This window comes from Canis lupus, chromosome 2, assembly GCF_011100685.1.
Source record: "Canis lupus familiaris isolate Mischka breed German Shepherd chromosome 2, alternate assembly UU_Cfam_GSD_1.0, whole genome shotgun sequence".
Classification (NCBI taxonomy): domain Eukaryota; kingdom Metazoa; phylum Chordata; class Mammalia; order Carnivora; family Canidae; genus Canis; species Canis lupus.
The window spans coordinates 41,502,149-41,526,591 of record NC_049223.1 but is presented as its reverse complement, the minus strand read 5'-3'; the positions used below and the strand labels follow the sequence as shown (position 1 = coordinate 41,526,591).

At 37.1% G+C, this 24,443-nt stretch overlaps 1 protein-coding gene across 1 annotated transcript in view; it reads right to left on the bottom strand.

The window, feature by feature from the left end:
• Positions 1-24,443, bottom strand: part of SPINK5 (serine peptidase inhibitor Kazal type 5) — an 80,112-nt gene that overhangs the window by 1,876 nt on the left and 53,793 nt on the right. Inside the window, 12 exon segments of the mRNA NM_001025397.1 lie at positions 1,568-1,655; positions 4,528-4,658; positions 9,173-9,269; positions 10,143-10,270; positions 11,392-11,464; positions 12,275-12,402; positions 16,307-16,385; positions 16,548-16,675; positions 17,564-17,636; positions 20,580-20,707; positions 22,310-22,418; positions 24,164-24,291. Coding sequence (NP_001020568.1) covers positions 1,568-1,655; positions 4,528-4,658; positions 9,173-9,269; positions 10,143-10,270; positions 11,392-11,464; positions 12,275-12,402; positions 16,307-16,385; positions 16,548-16,675; positions 17,564-17,636; positions 20,580-20,707; positions 22,310-22,418; positions 24,164-24,291 — 1,290 coding nt within the window.

Here is a 24,443-nt window from a genome sequence, read left to right as displayed (position 1 = left end):
ATTCCATCATCTAATACCATAAATAAGTCCTGTCTGCTACATCATTCTAGTGAAAAGAAAACATCCAAAAATGAAAAGAAGAATGAAACCCTTTTACAAAATCTTTTATGCTTAGCCCTGTCAAGATTCTTCTTTATTTTAATTAATACATCTTATCAGTATTATCCTATGACAAATTTCTCATAAAGTAGTTTTTGTCAAGTTGTCTACATGGGATTACAGCAAGATGTAGTCTAAAGTGTGATCTTTAGGATTCACATAAAGGTTATTTTCAGTCCTGAGTTATATGTAATCAGGTATATTTGTGAGATGGGAGAGATACTATATTCTGTTAATAAAATAAGGAACAAACCACTAAGATTTTATATGGTCTTCTGCTTTCACCCCCATACTCTGCTTACTTCACCTGGCCTTTTAGCAGCTAATGTAAAACCAAAAACACTTAGTTTACATCTCTTGTTTTTCCAGTTTCCCATATCAAGACTCACTGAGTAGTTCTTTTGAATGTGGCTCATCTAGTATTGCTTAGGAGCCCTAAATCTGGCAATTCCCTTATTGCCAGAGCTTTTTGTAGCAGTGGAATGGAATGAAACCAGTTGTGAATAATAATAAATATTTACTTAGTAAATGTACTCTATTACAATATTTTATTTTTATTGAATATAAATATATTTTAACATCAAATATAAAGTTATTAAGCTATAACTCACTATAATTATTAAAAATACATAAGCACTGTGCCAGGTCTGTTTCTCTAAGTTTACACTATGGACTCTTCTTTTTGTCTAAGTTCATACTTTGGTCTCTTTGGCATAAGAATAATAGTGATAATAATAACAAATGCCATTAGTTTGTAGACACTGTGTCAAATGCTTAAAAGTTAATATTTATTGAGGATTTTCAATAACTTAGTGAGACCTTTGGTCTAGATCTTTGATTTGCCGAAGGTCTCATATATGAGGAATATACAAAACTGGAATTTAAACCCATATTTACCTGGAAACAAATATTTTCTCTTGTTTGAAAATGCCTATATTTCTCCCCAAGTTATATACCATCTTGCCTGGGGAAGAGCATCCTCAAATGTAATCAAGAGGGAGAATGGCAAACCTGATAATATTTGTCAAAACATCCTTCTGGGATTTAAATGAAAAGGCCAGATTTTCATGTTGGGAAACAGTTGAATGCAGTGTGAAGCGCAAGAATATGGGAGTTACACAGAAATAGTTGAAATTCGGTTCTGTCACTCTGTGACCTCTTGCAATCTTTTCTTATCTTTTTATGGTAAATCACATACTTTGCCAAAGTGTTATGTTAGGAACATTGCTCATAAACAATCTATTAATGATCCCAGTTAACAGTAAACATTTAAAAATATTAACTATTACAATTTTATTCCCACATATTGCAGTGATTACTTATCTTCACAATGAAGGATGTGACCAATTCTGGGGTTACCTGACCCAGTATCACTTCCCTAGCCAGAGAAATGTCCATCATTTGGTGGCAGACACAGAAACAGAACCAACTCACTCTGGCAGTATCATCATAAATGCAGTGTACTTACAGATGCTGGAACAGGGAGCGATGTTGTTTCTGGAATGTTCTCTTCACACTTCCCTTCACTGCGTATGTGTGTATTAGTTTGACGTATTCTGAAACAGAACAGAGGAAATTAAAAAGATGGGAAAATTCACAGTTACAATGAGAAAAAACAAACAAACAAGGATCAACGTGGGTGAAATCTGGGCATTAAATCAGAACTGAAATGAAAGGTAAGACCCAGGATCTGAATTCAACTACTTTCCAGTAGGGATCACCCAGGTTTTGTCTCTCTCTTCATATTCAGTTCCAGATTCTTTCCTCAGTGCTGGATTCATTCCATCACATTTTATTCACCTCTATACTCATGAAATCGTTCAATGTTAGAAAAAACTTGGGGACCATCTATTCCAAAAGCCATCATTTTACAAATAGAAAAACTGGATCCCTTTGAGAAGCTTCACTGTACTGATATCGATAATGTGGGATTACAAAATACAATACATATGTATAATAAAATATATAAAATATATATAGAATATGGATTATATAAAATACAATAAAACATCATCATATGGTATGAATTTTATAGCTGGAAAAAGTCTTAAAAGGTATGCATTTTTTAAAGATTTTATTTATTCATGAGAGACACAGAGAGAAAAAGGGACCTAGGCAGAGAGAGAAGCAGGCTCCTTGAGGGGAGCTCAATGTGAGACTCAATCCCAGGACCCTGGGATCACACCCTGAGCTGAAGGTAGATGCTCAACCACTGAGCCACCAAGGCATCCCAAAAAGTATGCATTTTAATGCTTCTCTCTTAAGAAATATTGCATATCAAACATCTGCTTGTTTGCTTCTGGTATTGGGAAACTCACTGTCTATCAAGGTAGTTTGACTTGTCTTTGGACACTGCTCGAGTTGAAATGACTTCCCTCAAAGACCACAGAAATCAATACTATTTCCCCTTGCCAGGGATAGTCTGGATTTCCCCACCATAAAATATACTACCAGTTCCTTTAGCTAAAAAATCCGTCCTGAGGCATGATTTATTAATATTTTTGCCATTGAAGTTTCTGACTCTAAAGTTCCCTTGACTAGAGTATCACTTGATATGGGTTTCCACAGTTAATGGAATGCTTAAAGAACACTGGATGGATAATTTAGGCCCTGACACTTACAATAAAGGGAAGTTGGAGAATTTCTGGGCTGAAGATAAGGCATATATAGTAACAAATTCCTGAATGGTTCCATACATATACTAAATGGAGATTTCTTAATTTTTAAAACTCTTAAGATCCATGGATGGATTTAAAGAGGTTTGTGTGCCCATAAATATTATGCGCACAAATTGTTAATGTTGCTTCATTTTCTTTTCTTTTTCTTTCTTTTTTCTTTTCTTTTCTTTTCTTCTTTTCTTTTCTTTTCTTTTCTTTTCTTTTCTTTTTTCTTTTCTTTTCTTTTCTTTTCTTTTCTTTTCTTTTCTTTTCTTTTCTTCTTTTCTTTTCTTTTCTTTTTTTTTCTTTTCTGGAAAGAGGTAGCTTTCTCCATACCATCAAAGAAATTTTAAGCCCTCAAATGTTTAAACAACTACTGTCTTGGATATAAGAGTAGTGCAGTGGAGAGAAAAGAGAACTGTAGTTAGATCCCATCTGATCTACTTTCTAGCTCTGTGACTTTAAACAAATTACTTGGACTCTCTGAGGCTCAGATTAGTTCTCTGTACAATGAAAATAATACCATGTCAAGAGAATTCAGTGAGAGGGAACGTGCAAGTGTCTTAACTACAGATGTCAGAACACACAGGGCACTCATATTTAGATGTTATTCTAAGTATATGAACTGTAGAGTGTTCCATCCTCATATCCTGGGCTTTGCTTATGGTGTCCTCAGAAGCCAAGAACGGCATGGACTATAATGTAAATCTGGGTGGGGTGGAGTGGGGTGGAGGTGGGATGGAAAAGTCAAGATTTGTCACCACGCTTTCACTTGAAGCTGGTCAAACATAAGGCATGTCAATGGAGGTGAGGGTAAGACAGTATGTAAACAGAAAAGTACCAACCAAAGCTAAAACCTATAATGATAGTATTAAAACAAATCCCTTATATTTAATCTCCAATAAAAATGGCAATTCTTCTCAAAAACCCAGTGAAGTCAGCTGGCCCAGAGAATGGTCTGTACTTGTCCAATGGAAAAAATGAATCTGAGAATGATGAAATAATATGCCCACAGATGCACAGACAATAATAAATCTGAGCACCCACTCCAAGTCCACCATTTGTTCCAGGATGCTTTATCTTGAATGATACTACTTCTGCTTCAAGAAGAAGACTTGGAGAGGATGGGAAATTTGTGACTATCAGGTAGTCATAAGGCCCACTAGAAATTATAGGCTGGGCTGACTCAACATAGCAATGATTCTCAACTTTTTTTCTCTTTCTTTCTTTCTTTCTTTCTTTCTTTCTTTCTTTCTTTCTTTCTTTCTTTCTTCTTTCTTCTTCTTTCTTTCTTCATGAGACACACAGAGAGAGAGAGAGAGAGAGGCAGAGACACAGGCAGAGGGAGAAGCAGGCTCCATGCAGGGAGCCCGACACAGGACTCGATCCCAGGTCTCCAGGATCACACCCTGGGCTGAAGGCGGTGCTAAACTGCTGAGCCACCCAGGCTGCCCCTTTTTTCTTTTTACATCATGAATGGACAATGTTCACATTCACGTGAGTGTATATGGGCTAATAGACACTTTCTCTAATTGTTTTAACCTCACCATTTTCTTTTCCACTCAGTAAAGTATATAAGCAATTTAATCAAAAGGATAATCTCTCTATTTTATATTTGAATAAGATCATCCACAAAATTTGAATTTTTAGCTGCTAGGATTAGTAAATTGGTGCAACACACCTCAAATCGATATGAGTGTAGATCTGTGGGGCATCGCCATAGTCAAGAACTCTACACTTGAAGATATAATAGTGCAACTTATATACTTACAGGTTTTCATGACAGAGCATGCAGGGATTGTTGTATGTCTGGCCATCATCACCACAGACAGGCTGTAAATTTTTTGGGCAAAGATAACCCATCTTTGGCAATACTCGGTAGTGTTTGCACATCTCAGAATCCTGAAGAAGTAAAACATAAATCAGATTTATTCAATGGCACTCAAGAGAGATGGGCTTGGAAAAAATCTTTTGATTTCCTCAATCACATCTGAAACATTAGTAAGAGAACTGTAGCACAGATCATAGAAACTCACTATTTAAAAATCAACAACACACATAAATAATTCATGACTCAAAGTGATCATAATGGAATGTAGAAAGGTTTTAAATTGAATGGTAATGAAAATATAAACTATCAAATCACAGCAGCTAATGCAGTGATTTGAGGGAAAGTTATAACTAAATACATAATTGGCAAAGAAGAAAGTTTTCAGATCAATGATCTAAACTTCCATGTCAAGAAGCTAGTAAATAATAAACAAATTAAGCTCAAAGAAAACAGAAGACAATAATAATACAGAATAGAAATTTTTGAAATAGAAAACAGAACAAAGCCAAACACTGGTTGTTTAAAAAGATTAATAAACTTATAAGCCATTTGCAAAACTGATTGAAAGGCAAGAAATATACATTACCAATATGAAAAATAAAAAGAGGGTTTCACTATATGGAGACCATTAAAATGATAATGTGGAAATGTTATAGCTATATGCCAATAAACTTGGTAACTTAGATGAAATTTAAAAATTCCTTGAGGGGCACCTGGGTGGCTCAGTGGTTGAGCATCTGCCTTTGGTTCAGGTTGTGATCCCGGGGTCCTGGGGTCAAGTCCCACATCAGGTTCCCCACAGGGAGCCTGCTTCTCCCTCTTCCTATGTCTCTACCTCTCTGCATCTCTCATGAATAAATAAGAATCTTTAAAAAAATTTTTTTACATTCCTTGAAAATCACTTTTTTGAAACAGAAGAAATAGAAAATTTAATAGTACCATATCTGTAGGCATTCATTCCAGAGGCATAAAGAAGTACCTGTTTGCTAGTTTATTTGTTTTGATAAATAATTCAAACATCCAGGGGTGCCTGGGTGGCTCAGTTCATTGAGTGGCTGACTATTGCTTTCTGCTCAGGTCAGGATCTCAGGGTCATGAGATGGATCCCCACTTTAGGCTCCACGCTCAGTGTGGAGTCTGCTTGTCCCTATTCTTCCCCTTCTACCCCGTCCCCATTATTTCTCTTATGAGAGAGAGAGAGGGGGAGAGAGACAGAGAGAGAGAGAGAGAGAGAGAGAGAGATTGAGCACATGCACTTATGCACATGCATGCAATTGGGGACAGGAGCAGAGGGGGAGAGCGAGGGACTTTGACAGGTGGATAGATCCAGGGTCTGCTCTGAAGGTGGAGTCAACCATAAATGGTTCAGAGTTGGTATATTACATAAGAAAATACTAAAGATCCCCCTCTCTCTAAAATAAAATAGATAACATCTTAAAAAAATAATTCAAACATCCAATGGAGTGCTTTAGATTATGGTGAGTTCCATACTGATAGATATTCAGGGAGAATTTAGACAAACACCTTTTATGCATCGCTGGCAAAGGTAGGACTAAACCAGATATATCCTTAATATTATTTCAGGTATATGCTGCTACAAGGTTCAAAACTACATTACAAAGAAGCAACAACAACAGGCTACTTCTCCTTTTTTCTTACACGGTACAACAACTCTGAAACAATTATGGTTGATTCCACCTTCAGAGCAGACTCAGGATCCAACCACCTCTCATTACTTCTACCATTACTACCATGTATAAACTGGCATCATCTCTCCATTGATTATTGCTATGACTAACTCACTGTCCAGATTTTGCTCTTGCCTCCCTGTAGTGTATTTTCAACATACCAGGCAGAGTTATTCTTTTTAAAAATAAATCAGATCACATCACTCCTCTTCTTAAAATCTTCATTCAGAATAAAAAGTCAGTATCTTTAATAAAGTCTACAAAATCCTGTATAATATGGCCTTCTGTTACTCTAATGACTTCCTCTTCTATGGCTCTCTCTGAGGTCACTCTAGTTAAACTACACTGGATTCCTTGATGTCCTTTGACTCCTTCCTTGGGGCTCTGCTATTCTTTTCTTGGAATCCTGTCCTCTTACTTAACACATATGGCATCAATCCCTTTAGACCTTGGTATAAATGTTGCCTCAGAGTGCTTTTCTACATAGACTACTTAAAATTGTAGCCCCCTCACCCTGATCCTAGTATTTATTATATCATTATTTTATTTCATTTTCACCTTGGAGTTATATCTTATTTGTTCACACATTATCTAGTATCAATATTCTTCAAATACAAACTCCATGAATGTAGAGAGTTCTGTTTGCTTTGCTTCTGTTCTCATACACATGAATAATGCTTGGAAAACAGTAGGTGTTCAATAAACATTCATAGCATGAATGAATGGATGACAAAATGAATAATGAATATGGTTCTCTTCTTCAAGAGAAAGCTCAGCTCAAAAGCAGATGGTACATTAGGAAGAACCTTGAGGCCTCTGGTCTGCTGGCAGTATCTTATTTCTTGACCTAGGTGCTAATAACACAAGTGTGGGCACTTTGTGATATTGCATTTAGCCTCATGATATTGCATTTACACTCATGATAAGCATACTTCTTCTATATGACTATTATACTTCAGTAGAATGTTTTTTTAAAGATGAACAGATTTTATTATTTCTAATAGTCAAGATATGGAAACGACCTAAATGCCCATCACTGGATAAGTGGATAAAGAATATATGTCACCTTCCCCCCTCACCCATACACACACACAGACACTCCACTGAAATATTATTCAACGAGAATAATTATTCTTTCACTGAATATTATTCAATGAGAAAGATGGAAACCCTGTCATTTATAACAATTTAGATGAATCTTTAGGACATTATGCTAAATGAGGTAAGTCAGAGAAAGACAAATACTGTATGATACCTCTTACATGTGGAATCTAAAAATGCAAAGTATAGAATGGTGGTTACCAGGGAATGGGATTTGGGGAAATGGGAGATGTTGGTCAAAGGGTACAAACTTTCACTTACTAGATGAATAAGTTCTGGGGTGTAATACATGGTGATTATAACTAATGATACTGTATTATATCCTTAAAAGTGGTAAGTCTTAATATCAAATGTTCTCACCACATACACAAAAATGATAATTATGTAAGGTGATGGCACTGTTCACTAACACTACAGTGGTATCATTTTGCAACATAAAAGTGTACTAAATTGGGGCACCTGGGTGGTTCAATAGGTTAAGCATCTACATTCAACTCAGGTCATGATTCCAGAGTCCTAGGATCAAGCCCTACATTGGGCTCCCTGCTCACCAGGGAGTCTGCTTCTCCCTTTCCCATTGCCTCTCTCCACCAACTTGTGTGAACTCTCTCTCGCTCTCAAATAAATAAATAAAATCTTTTTTTAAAAAAGTGTACTAAATCAACACACTGTACATTTTAAATTTATACAATGTTATATTTCAATTATGTCTCAATAAAGCTAGAGGAAAAAAAGAACAGATTTTGTGAATATTTTCTCTTCATGTTTATGGGACTCCTAGGGTAGCATCTAATTTTCTAGAAATATGTAATTAATATGTAGTTCACTAGTGCAACTCATCTACTATCCTGCTTAAATTGGGCAAATAATAAGATAAAATTTATGTTTGACACTTTTCTTTCTCTTTTTTCTGGGTCATCAGACTAGCTGCTAAAGTTTTACTTTTAGAGGCCAATTTGATATTGTACTTTATGAATATTCCTCATGCTCTCCTATTCCCTTTCTTTCTTCTATTCCTGACCTTGGCAAAGCTCTAAAAAAGCAAACCTGTTAGGCTAATTTACACTAAGGTGTATGTTACTGATGGCCATGAGCTTGCATTTTGAATAAATGAGCTTTAACCACTGTGAATTGCTGATTGGTGGAATTTCACCAGTGTGAACATGCCCCACACACCCCTCTAGGCTATGGGGAAGAGGGTTGGTTTGGGGAGAGGGAGAGAGAGGGGGCTGAGTGAAGAGTTTTTTTGGCCTGATGAAATTCACAATCGAGGCTCCTAACTATTAATATGACCATATGTGCAATAAATCACATTCATGACACACCTATATTTTAAATTTTCAATAATGTACTATATTGGCTTGGAACAGGGCTAATAACCTAAAAGAGCACAGAATAATGCACTGATGAGTAATCCCAGAACTCTCACTGAGCATGAAATACATAAAAAGGGTTTGGAGCTATACTGTATTACTCTTTCCTTTTTTTTTCTTTATAAAAAGATTTTATTTATTTATGAAACACACAGAGAGAGAGAGAGAGAGAGAGAGAGGCAGAGACATAGGCAGAGGGAGAAGCAGACTCCATGCAGGAAGCCTGATGTGGGACTCGATCCCTGGACTCCAGGATCATGCCCTGAGCCAAAGGCAGACGCTCAACCACTGAGCCACCCAAGAGTCCCTGTATTATACTTTCCAAAGACTTTCTATGGAAATGAAGCTCATGGAAGGCGAGTGGCAATAGACTCCAAACATAAATGCATTAATAACTGGCTTTTCAGGAGTAGTCATTCTTACCAGAGAAGAACTGGAGGAAGTTGGGCTGTTTTCCTCCATAAATCTAACGTGGGACGGCTTTTCTCTATATCTTGCCCTTTCCAAAGCTTCTTTTTGACTACAGAAGAAGATAAAAAGTAATTTAAAGTTATAGCCACAAAGACTATCACCTACAACTTCCAGTGGGAAGCTAAGCAATCCTAAATAAAGTATGATAGAAACCAGAACATCAACCAGAGGACAATGATGTAAAGAAAAGTACACAATGGGGAACTGCTTTAGGGCACTCATCACTTAATAGATCTATGACTTTGAACAGGTTGCTTAAATTCCTTGAGCTTAGCTTTTCTGGAACATAAAATGAAGGTAGTATTGGTAATTGCTGTTTCTAGGAACATACTACAAAGAGCTAAAAAAATACTGATGATTTTGATTGTGTTTACAGTGTTTTCATAACCACCATCATCAGTATCTATCATGTCCATTGGTCCCCAAATATGGTTATTTATCAAAGTAACTTAGAAACCCCTTCTAAACAACAAATTCCTTAGCCTCGAATTTTATGCCAAATACATTTTTGATGTAAGAATTTGTATCTCTGAAAAAGACTTCCCTGTTGAGTCTGATCTAGTTATGAAACAAAGATTTGGAAGAATTTCTTGTAGCTATGATCCTGAGAGTTGAAAAAAAATTTTTTTCCGGTGACACAGCTAGTAAATATCTGGGTTAGAATTCATATCTGGATTTCCTGTCTCCTATATCAGGTGTTCTCAACTTAAGGGCCTTGAATCTAAAGGTTTATTTTAAGGATACCATGGATTCATGAGCATACACGTTAATCCGCAGCTCCTAAAGATGCAGTTCCCATGGGTCCTGTTCCCATGCTTTAATGAAAACAACCTTTACACCGAAAAATAAAAATTGAAAAATTAAAAAAATAACAATGCAATTCCCCCACTAGCTGGAGGGGTAACAGAGTCCTCTTACTCACATGACAGCTCTGCACATGTGGCACTTGTTTTTGTATACTTCTCCATCAGCACCACTCACGGGGTCATTCTCTCGAGTGCATATGAGCTGGCCATTCCTCACGTACTGCCGAAAGTTACTGCACTTGTCCTAGAAAATGAGAAAGGGAAAGTGAACAGGATTCTTCCCCTCTCTCTAAAAAAAAAAAAAGAAACCCATAGTTTTAGAAAGTCCTTTCTTAGCTCTGAGTTCAGCATCATTGCACTTATCTTGGCAGTGGAGGCCAAGGAATGCCCAGATTTTAAACTTTCCATTCCCCACTTCATTCCAAACCTCTCTGCCTGGGTCCTGGAAATGCAGAGGGGAACACTCGATGGAGCTTGTGTCCTTCCTCCTTTCCTTCCTTGCTTCCTTTCCCTCATTTTCCACATGAGCTGTACTCTTGACCAAAGGACAGTATTATAGGAATCTAATGCTACAAATATGATTATCACTGCAAAGTACTGAATGAAGATGTCTTCTTTGCAGCCTTGAAAAGTAAATAGAAAAGGCAAATCACGCATGCACATTATCAACTGGTTGATGCTAAGAAAACTATCTGGAGGAAATAGAAAAGACATCAAGGAGAGAAGCTAAAGGGAAGGATTTGAAATTAGCTTATATTACCTGAATTGTAAAAATCAGTGTCAACCAGCTACCTGAAGCCTCATTACACATTTCGTGTCAGAGGAAAACACGCAATTGGGTGGTAAGGAATTTTGCACACTATTTTTCTTTTTTTTTTTAAAGAAGATTTTATTTATTCATGAGAGACACACACACACACACACACACAGACACACACACACACACAGAGACAGAGAGAGAGACAGAGACAGAGACGCAGGCAGAGGGAGAAGCAGGCTCCACACAGGGAGCCCGACGTAGGACTCGATCCCGGGTCTCCAGGATCAGGCCCTGGGCTGAAAGTGGCGCTAAACCGCTGAGCCACCCGGGCTGTCCTACACACTATTTTTCAATCTGTATTTCTCCCAAAGAGAGAATAGAGCAACAATTGACACACAGTGTGGGCAAATCCTCTACAAAACTGAGAAAAATATTAAACCTTAAAGCCAGATAAAAATGTTGTTATAACCAAAATGAAATACTAGCAAAGTCTATTTTCTTTGAAGCAAAACATTGGTATTTTTATTATCCAAAAACTGGAGGAGAATGTCAGATTCTGAGGATGAAAGGGAAGGCAGTTATCTTCGCATCTTTTAAGAAATGACCTTTGCATCGTCTGAGGGCTTGGCACTTGATTTTTCTTCGTCATTCTTTTTTCTTTCGCTCGCTTCTCGCTGGCTAAAGAATTAAAAAGGATAGGATTTTTTTTAATAGGGTTCTTACTGAATTTTTTTTTTTTACTGAGCTTTTTAAATGAAGTATTTCTTCAATTCTAAACCTTAGCAAATCTAACACTGTTTTCTCATATCTCAAAAAAATATATCTGAAATATTTTTTTTAAACTAGTGATTCTTAATTCTTGAAATTTTCATAGTGCATTTATGGCAATGCTATCAACTTTCATAAATTCAGCTACCACACTGTCATCCAGAATCTTATGCTCCTAGAAGGCCATTGCATTTTTTTCCTTAATAAAATATTTGTATGGTTCTCATACAGAGTTGCTTCATCTCTCCTTTCTCTTTTTCATATTAAATTAAAACTGAACTCTCCAATATTTTCTTTATGTAGTTATATTGCTTTAAAGTTTATAAATGTTAAAAAATATAATCTTCTTAAATCCTTGAGAAAAGTCTATTATGTAGAAATTGTTTCCTATACATACAAGAGGAAGTGAGGTACTGCAAAGCGAACTGGCATGTCTCCCATTAGTCACCTGATGTACTTCCTCTTTGAAAGCCAGGGACTTTGACACTATACAATAGCTATCTCCCTGTCTCAGATATTCCAGGTATGATTATGCTTCCTATCATAATAATAAAAATTTCTTGTGAGATTGTTTTGGAAGCTCACTATCCTCTTCTAAAGTGAAGGCCTCGTATGTTTTTAATGTGCAATGACCAGGGCCTAAAGTTTCAAATTAAAAAGATCTGTCTCTTCACAAATAAGCACAAAATATCAAACTGATTGATAAGCCTCTTCACGTACAAGATGCTCTGACACATAGCACACTTGTTGACGTGCATCTTGCCATCTGGACCTCGAACAGGGTTATTTTCTCTGGTGCAGATAAGCTTCCCCTCTCTCACCATACTCCGGAATTCGTGGCACTGATCCTGCCAAGAGGAACAGAAAAAAGATGTTGCCATGATAGTTTGATCTCTAAAACTTAGAACATAATTTGTAAGATGTAAACTCATAATATTTGAGGAGGGAAATAAAATCTAGAGAAAACAAAATTTTAGAGATGGAGTGTATGTCAAGGCATTTTATTCAATATCTGCTTAGGAAGTTAGAATCTTCTCAAAAGCATCCCCCTCAAATAATTACCCTGTCCCAGTGGAATTTCACTACTGCCTCAGGCAGCCTGTACTGTGGAAATACAATTCTTAGCAGGCTGAGCCCCAAACCTGTCTCCCTGAAGCTGTATTCATTACTCCACGCTTAAAAAGCCCTAGAATGAACCAACAGGTGCTCTTTTGGCAAGACATGTATCTATGTTCCTCAAGAACAAAATAATTTTTTAAAAAATCAAGTCTCCATTATTATATGCCAGGCATTTTGTTGCATGCTTTAATGAACTTCCTTTGCTTGTCACAAAAAACCTAGAAGATAAATACTCATTATCCTCATTTTGTAGACAAGAAAATAAGGCTCAGAGAGATTAAGTAAGTCAATGTTGGAACTGTGATCAGAAATCTGCTAACAAACTTTCTTATTTTCTGAGCTTTCACCTGGCAGAGAATAAAACTACTAAACACTTGTAAGAAGATAAAGCTGCCTTTTATAGTCATTGAAAAATAAGAACTTTAAAAAGAGGACAATGGAACTGAATCCACAGGATCTGGTCTCTGATGAAATTTTTAGACATCAGTAGAGATTTGTCATAAACTACCTGCAAGCTCAAAGAGCCAAAGGAGAGAGATATGGGAAGATTATCTTGAAAAAATACTGCTCGTAACCTAGATGGCAGTTTCCTTCCTTTCTTTCTTTCTTCCTTCCTTTCTTTTTCTTTCTTTCTTTCTTTCTTTCTTTCTTTCTTTCTTTCTTTCTTTCTTTCTTTCTTTCTTTCTTTCTTCCCTTCCTTCCTTCCTTCCTTCCTTCCTTCCTTCCTTCCTTCCTTCCTTCCTTCCTTTCTTTCTTTCTTTCTTTGATTTTATCTATTTATTTTGGACAGAGAGAAAGAGAGAGAGAGGGAGCATGGGGTGGGGGAAGGAGCAGAGGGAGAGGGACAAGAAGACTCCAAGTTGAGCACAGAGCCCGACATGGAGCTCAACTCCATCACCATGAGATCATGACCTGAGCTGAAATCAAGAGTCAGACGCTCAACCAACTGAACCTTCCAGGTGCCCCTTTCCTTTCTTTAAATCATGATACCCATGAACAACTCCATACCTACTTTTACCTGCAGCATTAAAAAATGTTCTCTGGAATTGAAAACTTGATCAAAATATTAAATGTCTACAGCCATCCTTTTGGAAGTTGTTAGTATCAGTTCCTTTTCCAGCTACACAAAATACTATGTATATATGTGTATGTGTGTGTGTGTGTGTGTTTATGATAGCACCCATCTGCCCATACTGCATTCTTTGCTCTATAAGTGCAATCTCCAGCTCTTATTACCTGTGTGTAGTTAATTTCTCTGAGTTTTTCTCAACTGAAAAACTGCAACAATATCACCTGCTGCATAGATTTAGGGAGGGCTTATTTATCTTTTTACTGAAGTGTAACTGACATACAATATTATATAAGTTTTAGGTATATAGCATAGTGATTTGACATTTGCACATTTTGCAAAATGGTCACCCCAATAAATTTAGTTACTGTTACCATACAACGTTAATACAATGTTACTGACTATATTCTGCATTTGTATATCTCCATGACATTTATTCTAGAACTGAAAGTTTGTACTGGGAAGGTGTTCTATATGGATAAATGTTTTTATGACTTGTCCTGCATAGTCAACTATTTGGACTTGTGTGTACATAGGCAAGCTAAGGAATGAATATTGTTTGTGAGCCTCATGCTGTGTGAATAATCTTGGGAGCCTCATTGTTTAGAATATATTATCTGGTCTCCACGTCAGAACTGGACCTTCTGTTCTAGATGCCAGGAGTTATAAATCTTGTCTCATACCCCTTCCTGTTCCAGACTGGGCTGGCCCCTCTGGCATGGAATCCAGGAGGGGAGGCAGATAGACATAGCCGAGGCTCCTTGAAAATACAGAAACATGGTAACATAGAAATGCAGCTCACTGAAAACTGCAGGTAGGTACACAAATGTTTAATTTCAAACCCTACAATATGCCCTGTACATATGGCCCTTATGGGGATGGTCTCCCCAGGCCTCTCAGTTGGGACTCCAGCCTGGCTGTTATCCACAGGGCTTCCCCAGCTAATGAAGTTGGATGTTGTAAGTACCCGATTTGATGTAACTTTGCCTTATTTTCATTTATTGCCTACTATTACCTTCATCTATGTATATAATCCTTTCCTCTTTTGTTCCTGTTAGGTTTCTATAATAATAATAATAATTAATAATAATAATAATAAAAAAGTTTTCTTTCCTTTTTGAAACTGAAACATGACTATTGTAAATCTTTTGTTCAAAACAGAGGTTAAAATATGATGATGTATGTGCTTTGTAAAAAGTTTTACTATGCATATGTAGGTAAGACCATAGCTCTCTTTTTGCCACACAAACACACAAAATGTCTGGATATTTTTCATACATGAATAGAGTATTTTTTGTTCAAAATTTCTCAAATAGATATTAAAAAAGAAAAATATTGACCAAGATTATAAGTAGAATAGACAGCCTGTAGAGATCATTTGAAGTGGTATAACAGAATCCTTTCTCAAGGCCATTCATTTACCAAAAAGCATAACAGATATTCCCAACATATTTTTTAAAAAGGAAAATTACTATTAATGGTTCATTTTGTAAGGCAATATAGACCTACTGAAAAATTCCCTCATTAATGGGAAAATTTCCTGGGGAAACTTTATGATTTCTCTTTTCTTTCTTTCTCTCACTTTTTTAAAAGTGGAATAGCTTATTTATTTGTTTATGTTATTTTAAAAATAATTTCAGAGGTAGAATTTGTGATTCATCAGTTGCATACAACACAGAGTGCTCATTACATCAAGTGCCCTCCTTAATGCCAATCACCCAATTACCCCTTCCCTCTATCTACCTCTCCTCCAGCAACCTTCAGTTTGTTTCCTAGAGTTCAGTGTCTCATGGTTTGCCTCTTTCTCAATTTTCATCTTATTTTATGTTTTCTTCCCTTCCCCTATGATTTTCTCTTCTCTAACTGGAGTCCCCAGATGGATTAGAAGAGATTGTGCTGTGCCATATTCTATATGTTAGTGTTGTAAAGCATTAAACATTATTTTTAAAGCCCATATTGAATACAAGATGATACTGGAATACCTAGTCAGGAATTTATCATCTGGAGCTCCAAGTTTTTGATATTTGTTATTTTGTTTGTAATTTTGGTATCTATTTGCTTAATTATTTGTTATAAAACTTAAGAGAAGAGGGGTGCCCAGGTAGCTCAGCCACTTAAGTGTCCAACTCTTGGTTTTGGTTTGGGTCAAGATCTCATGGATTGGGAGACTGAGCCCCACACCAAGTTCCATGCTCAGTGAGGAGCCTGCTTGAAGATTCCATCCTTATGCCCCTCCCACCACCCATATGCACGTGCTCTCTTTTGCTCAAATAAGTAAATAAATAAATAAATCTTTTTTAAAAAATAAAGAAGAAATCCACTTAATAATTGCAATAAGTTGATGACTGTCATTGGTCCTGTAAACAGGTGGTAAGTGCATCAGAGTTGCTTTCCGGACATTGAATAGAACGCTATTTCTTTGCAAGACCTGGCCATGCTTTGTTGTTCATCATCAAACACACAATGTGTAGGACACAGCAGACATTCCATAAATAGTTGCTGAATGAATTAACCTTACAACCAAGCATCCAGCTTTTAAGTATTAGTTGTCTAACACACACTACCTGGTTTTCATTACTCTTTTCTCCTGTGTTTCTCAAGTTGTCCTCCTCTTTCTTTTTTCTTTCAGCTGCTTCCCTTTCCCTTGAAGAAAAAAATGCAAAAATACCATTTCAGCCAAAGTGAACAAACACCTCATTAATAATTAGATCTGTTTTTAAAAAGAAGTCATTTTCTCAAACTGATGAGAAATTATTATTATACTTCAATATTCGCAATTAAAGTCCCATTTTTGAAAATACTCACAGTTTGTCCTTACACATAGCACACTTATTGCCATGTGTCTTGCCATCTGGACCCCGGACAGGGTCACTTTCTCGGGTGCAGATAAGTTTTCCATTTTTCATTTGGCTTCTAAACTCATCACACGTGTCCTAAAAAGAAGAAAAGATTACAATGTAAATGACTGATTTCACACAGTATTAGGGCTTGAAAATTTGAAGATTTTGATTCAAGAGTCAGGCAGCCACTTAACCTTGCTGGGAGGCAGTATAATGATCTACAAACACGTCAACATTCTAATTCCTGGAACCTGTAAGTATGTAGCCTTACATGGTAAGGAAATATTAAGGTTGAAGATAGAATTAAGATTGCTAATTAGACCTTAAAATGGAAGGATTATCCTGAATTATCTGGGTAGCTAGTGTAATCACAAAGTTTCTCATGAGTGAAAGAGGAAGGCAGAAAAGTCAGTATCAGAGTGATGCAGCCTGAAAACAATTCAACTGGCCACTGAGGATTTTAAAGGTGGCCACAAGGCAAAGAATGCAGGCAGCCTCTAGAAGTTAGAAAAGGCAATGAAACAGATCGTCCTTAGAGCCTTCACAAAGAAACACAGCCTTACTGATGCCTTGGTTTTAATACAATGAGACCCATTTAGGGCTTCCGAACTCCAGAAATGCATGATAATAAATTTGTGTTGGTTTAGCCACTGTTGATAGGAATTTGTTACAGCAGCTGAGCCTCATTCTCCCCATCTACAATATAAAGTTAAAAAATGTATTTGACCAGGTGGTTGTGACAATAAAACAGACTACTATTTATAAAAGTGCTTTGCAATATATTAGACTGAAAGATTTCCATTTGGCATTAAATTTCTACATTGAACAAGTTACTAGCAATATTGACATTTATGATGGCTTCTAACCTTCTTAGGGCAAAGATCTTGGTTGGCAACAGTGACACTCTCTTTCCATATTTTTGATTGCCAAGTATTGACTTACAGAAAGACCATTCTTGTCAAAATCTAGTTAATGACTTACCTTTTCTGATGCTGATTCAGTCTCATTTGATCTGTAGCCAGAATGCTTATTTTTTTCCTCTGCTTCTCTTTCCCTGAAAGAGAAAAGAGTCAATAGTTATCCTGCTAGCCCAAACTCAGGTTTGGAAGTAGCCTTAGAGTTTGGGTACCCTAAACCATCTCCTTCCCAGAGAATCTCTGTGCATCCATAAGGCAGACAGCCGCTCTGTTATTAGTAAGGAGGCTTCCTCATCACAGGGTACATAAGGTAGATATTATAAGAAAGTCAGCTCAAGTAATTCCAAAGTTCCCTTTATTTGTGTCCAGATTTATCTCTGTCTAACTTCTGCCCTCCAGTCTTACTTCACAATTCCAGGACAACACAGAACAAGTTTGCTGAATCCATTACATCTTCTCAATATTAAACCCATCAGATATTTAGAGGCAAGTTTCAGGTCTTAAGCCCAGTGTTCATCCATTCATTATAAGTTGTGGCTTTTCATTCTTCACCAACTCACCATTCTAGTGACTTGATGAGTAAGGCAATACATTAGAATATTATTTCTTACAGCATGGAGCCCAAGAGAGAGAAAAGACAAGTAATCTAGAAAGTACCTTAGGATCATGTTGTTGTTGTTGTTTTTAATCTCTTACTTTTCTGGTAAAATATTTATGTCTGTGGCACCCTAAGTTTTTGTGGCTTTAAGAAACACCTGTGAGATTCTTTAAAATTCAGATCCACTGACCATCCCAACAGGTTTACTGTCAATTTCTAGACTGGGACTCTGTAGACTGATTTTTAACAAGCTACATCATTCTGATGCAGTTGGCCCAGGATCCAAATACTGCAAAATTCTAATACACTTATTCCTCTTTCAAAGTTTCACTTGGTTTTGTACACAAAACAAACATGTGTATGAATGTACATAACATGAATACATATGTTTTTTTAGAGAGTTCCCTTTTGTGTAGTAAAATGGTAGTAAAATATATCCTGAAAATTCAAACATATATAAAATCATGACATTTTAAATAAGTACCGTTAGAAAAAAAGGGCACTGGAATGCTTCAGTTTAATGGAATGCTAGTAATAATCATGGCTCTGATCAAAAGCCTCCAGTAACTTCTAATCACAGATAGAATAAAATCCAATGTCCTTCTCTTGGCCTAAAATAACCTTATTTGATCTCCCCAAATTCATTTTCTGCAATTTTCCATGCAATAATTTTAAGACATGATGACCTCCTCTCTGTGTCTTGAGCTTGGTAATTTTATATCTTCAGAAGCTTGCATTGATTCTTGCTCTGTCTGAAACTTTCTTCCTCCAGATGTCTAGATGTTTCACTTCACTCACTTTTTACAGGTGTCCCTCACATGTTAGGCCTTCCCTGAACACCATAAACAAAGCAAAAACTTCAATCTCTCTCTGTTGACTTACTTTTCTTTATTTTTATTACTATCTGGCCTTGTGCTATGTAGTTATTTGCTTATTTATTCATTATCTGTCTTTTCTATATTACGGTTCCACAGCAGGAAGTTTGTCTTGTTCATGTGAAGAATGCTTGTCCGTGAGTAGTGCCAATTACATAGCAGACAGTTAAAAATCATTTATTATCAGATGAATGATTTCCAAAGATTGCTAGGTATATTCCAGTTGTGTTGTGTTTTGTTAAATACTCCAGCTATGTGTCTTATAGATGAAACTGATTGTATCAGCAAAAATGTTATCTTCACAATTTCTGCATTTCAGGATCATCATTTGTTCCTGAATAAAATTATCTACTCTTAATATGTGATGCAAAAAGAAACAAATTCATAAGTGAAAAGCTATCTCAATTATATTAATCATATTTGCAAAGTGGAAGTTTGCAAAAGAACAACACAGTATAGCATAAGAGATCACAACAGTTATTATTTATTACTATCCATGCTGATATGTACTACTTACTGAACACTAATGATGGTATTAATGTGACAGTTCACATTTATTGCATGCTTACTTTGTGCAAGGCACTGTATTAAGAGTTTTACATGGTAATTCTTATTTAGCTTTCAGAAGAAACATTATTTGGCTACGATATTATTGTTGCCTCTACCCCCATTATAAATAGGAAACTAAGAAAGTGAAATAACCTATTCCAGATGAAGCTAAATTCATCTGATGCTAAAACCCTAGCACTGCTCTATTCTATTCCCCTGCTTCTATTAAAGAATTTTCAAAATGTGAATAAACTTTAGGCTGGTTTTCAGAGGAACCGGATTCTAGTTTCAGCTCTGAAGTTCACTCCCCTATGAGACCTTAACTTAAATTTTTTTTCAGTTTTTCTTATCTGTAAAATCCATCATTTCATTTAATTAAATTTTCTCACATGGCCTATGCTATCACAAGATTGTAATTTCTTTTTAAGGAAAAAGGTGTTTGTGTGGAGAAGCATTACATATTATTAAATAGATATCAATTAAATGCCATAATAGCATTGTGATGTATGCATAAAATTTTAGAACTATGAGTACCCATCAAGGTCACCTGGAAAACTACCTTAATATACAGCAGTGGTTATGTTGTAACACTTGCCTCAGTAACATAAATCAAGCTTGGCTGAGTTGGATTAAAAAGCACTTCAATTCAGTACCATTCACCATGGGAAAATAGAAGAAACATACCCTAGATTATACAATAAATGTGCAGCACCCATATAAGAAACAACCTTCTTGAACTATGCTGCCCAGCTATCCCAAATGACCTTCACAAATTCTGCATAGGATTTAGGTATTATATGTGCTAAAGCACAATTTTCTACCATGATGTACTTATAGGTCACAGAATTATGACAGAAAATGGAGTAGGAATCAGACATTGAGTAGCTGCCATTGCTAGGCCTTGTTGTTCCTCAGAGGATGTAAGGGAAAGAGACATATTTGGGAATTAACAGAAAGAGCAATTTTCCTGGAGGAAGCTGTAAGTAAATGAGAAATAGCCAGTCATTCAGTGGAAGTGGTGACTATCCTTTAGACTGCCAGTTGAAAGAAGTACTTACAGTATCTCTTTACACATGGTACACTTATTGTTGTAAGACTTGCCATCAGCATCACGCACAGGATCACGCTCCCGAGTACAGCTGAGTTTTCCATTTTGCAATTTGTCCCGAAACTCTGCACACTGGTCCTGAAAAAGGAGAGGAGGGTAGGTCTCCAGATTACCTGGGCTATTGCATTACTGTTAACTTTGTTCAACAATTTGAGTAAGGAAAGTTCTTATTTACCTCCTCTTATATATAACTTCTAGCACTGCTTTCTACAGAGAGGGGACTGGAATCACCCATATTCTAAGACGTCAGTTGTCACGGATAATAATGTTGCTTTTAAGGCTTTACACAGGGAAATTATAAAGCAGGACTGGGACTTAATCGTATAGATGAAGGGTCAGCAAACTAGAGCCTACAGGACTAATTTGTCCTGTTGTCTGTTTTTATATATGGGACTTTATAAATAAAACGTGAAATGCCCTCACTCATTCAGGTATATCTACGGCTGTTTTCTGACAACAGTGGCAGAACTGAATGGAAGCAACACAGACTATACAACTCAGAATGCCTAAAATGTTTGCTATTTGGTCTTTACAGGAAAAAAAAATCTGACCTCTGGGGTAGGTAGAAGGGAGAAAGGAATGCTGGAGGAAAGTATAAAGTTATGCAAACGCCAAAGAAGACAGGCTCCAGCGAACTCTGAAGATTGACAAAGGGCCTTACCAGCTCTACCCCATTGAGAGTGAGGATGTCGCCTCCTTAGGAGACAGAGAAAAACAGAACAGCCCGAATTTATCAAAGACATATGTTGAGCCTGTGTCAGATCTGGAAGCAAACAGTCTTGATATCCCAAGGTCATAAGAGGAGAGATCAAGCAGCTGTAATCTTACGCAGTGGTGTCCCCGTGCCCAAGGAATTGCTGTCATTCTGATCCTTAAAAGCGTCTCAGAAAATGTGCTAAAAATTTGCCGAAACTATTTTATTCTCTCCTTATAAGAGTACTGTTGAATAAGGGGAGCTAGAGTTCAGTGAGATGAAGTAATTTAGTCCATGCTGCACAAGTCCTACAGGCAGGGGCAGGGCCGTACCACAAACCATCTGCCTCGGAAAACCATGCTGTTTTATGCTGTCTTGGATCAACAGAAAATACGCCTCTGAAAAGTGGCTCCACTGAGGGAAAGAGAGAATAAGAGAAAATGAAGAGCATGTGATGCTGATGTGGCACATCTCCATGTTTTTTTTTTTTTTAAAGTTTTTTTTTTTTTTTTTTTTTTTTTATGATAGTCACAGAGAGAGAGAGAGAAGCAGAGACATAGGCAGAGGGAGAAGCAGGCTCCATGCACCGGGAGCCCGATGTGGGATTCGATCTTGGGTCTCCAGGATCACGCCCTGAGCCAAAGGCAGGTGCCAAACCGCTGCGCCACCCAGGGATCCCCATCTCCATGTTTATACCACTTTCTCTCCTGTGATCAATTATTGGCATGAGAGCCACATTATGTAAAAAGCAGTCCGGTACTGGGATGAGGTCATTATGTTAATTCTTTTCGGGTTTAAAGATGTCAAAATGATGCCCAGAGGGATGAAAAATTGCTGAGTTATCACCCTCCAGGTTGGGGGGAAACTCCCCTGTTCTTCCAAGGACATTTTCAAACCAGCAAGATGTACGTTCCACTTTACCATAGGCTCCTCATGGCACCAACGTCCACGGCCACCTGGATTGGGGACATTAAAGGTCCTCTCACCTGAGCTTTTCCTTCTCCACCACTGCCGCCACCACCGTGGGAACTGTGCCCAGCAGCATTTCTCTGATCTTCCTCTTCTTTTCTCTTTCTTTCTTCATCTTCTTTCTGGCTGGAAATTAGAAAGGGGGAGGTAGGAATAATAGATTACAGAGAGTGGAGAGCATTTCTGTGAATTCCTCATCCTCTGACCAAATTAGATGTGTATAGAATTCACCAGCATTTACTGAACATCTACCATGTTGCAGGCCCTCCCCTGAAAACAGAAAGACGAATTATGTGGCGACTTTCTGCCTGGAAGAGCTCTCACCGATGTTGAGGAAAACCAACATGTATATAAACATAAGCAAGACCACAGGAGTGATTTACTAGCACTTCATAAATGCTCACTGTGACTCTCCAGCTGGATTCTTCTCAAACACCTCAGAGTCAAGAGATCCAGCAATAATTACCTTCTCCACCAAATGTGCCCTGGCTCCTGGAATCTCTACCTTTCATGGAGAATGAAACATCAGAGCTGTCTCTGCTCCCTACCTCTCAGCTCCCACAGCTGTTGCCGCCACAACACTGATTTCACATCTCACCTTCTCTCCTATTAATATCTGTCACTCTGGTTACTGCTTCCAGACTCCTGCAACCCCCCACCCCCACCCCTCCACCTGTAGCATTTGGAATCTTAGTCCCTTCCTTCCCTTTTTTCTCTTTTTTACTGCTCACATATGAATCTTCCCAAAGGAACCATATTTATGCCACTTACTCTCCCACCTGAAAAACTTTAGCATCTTCCCACAATATATAGAATCGACTTCAAAATCCTCAATCTGGCATCCAAACTCAGCTAAGTTGTACCTAAACTAAATGACTTGGTCTTTACTGTTCATACTGTTTTCTTAATTTTAGAGCTTTACCTATGCTTTTTCTTTCTTCTCTCATCTGTTCCTGGACTATTCACATCTTATCCAAATCATAAAGTACAATTCTACTACCCTATAAAATTTCCTATTAACTCTCCCTTCTCTAAAGTACCACAACACATTGTATACATCATTTATCATTTAGAAATTTCTCCTTCATATTTTTAAAAGATGTATTTATTTATTTTAGAGAAAGAATGGGAGGAAGAGTAGAGGGGAGGGAGAGAAGCAGACTCCTCAGAGTACAGAGCCCGATGTGGGGCTTGATCCCAGGATCCTAAGATCATGACCTGAGCCTAAACCAAGAGTTGGATGCTGAACTGACTGAGTCATCTGGGTGCCATTCCTCCTTCATATTTTATTAACTTGTACCCATGTCTAATCCTTAGTCAACTCTATGGTTTCTGAGAAGACTATTTATGTCATGCATTTGTGTACAATCATTATTCAGATTGTACATTGTAGATGTTCAGTAAATGGATATTGAATGACAGAAATATTATGTGTACTTCTGAGATTTGCATGAAAAACTATTTTTCATTTTGTGAAAAATGTGCTATTTTCAAAAATGTAGGTAGAAAAGTTAGACCGATAGTAAAATATGTTTATTATCTTCCCAGAAGTAATTAAAAGATAATCTAGAGAAGGGATCCATCAGATAGCAAAGGACTTAAAATTTTGTCAAGAAGATATTGTGATCTATTAATAGATAGCCTCTACTTCAGAATTGATTGAGCATGTAATACCCTAGTCATAAATTGTCTATTTCTAGAATTGTGAATCTTGGCTTTTATAAGGAAAGATTTGACTGAAAATACTCTACAGGTAATCATTTCCTCCTTTCATATGTAAAGAAAAGACAAACACAATAGGTATTATCTTCCTGGCTCTCTGCATCCCTAACTCTGCCAACCCACAGCAGGAACTTCATTTGTGCACTCACAAGACAGCTTTACACATGGCACACTTGTTGCCATGGGTCTTGCCATCTGGGCCACGCACGGGATCATTTTCTCGTGTGCAGAAAAGATTTCCATTTTGTACAAGACTCCGAAATTCACTGCATGTGTCCTAAAGGAGGAAAAAAAGGCAAAAGCATTAGTATTTTCTTATAAATACTTTATTGGGTTCCTTCCAAGTGCTTTCTAGAAAGAACAGAAAATGACCTATGGATATTTTTCTTCCTGGTAATTGTCTCATCTCATTCAATTCCTACTAAACAT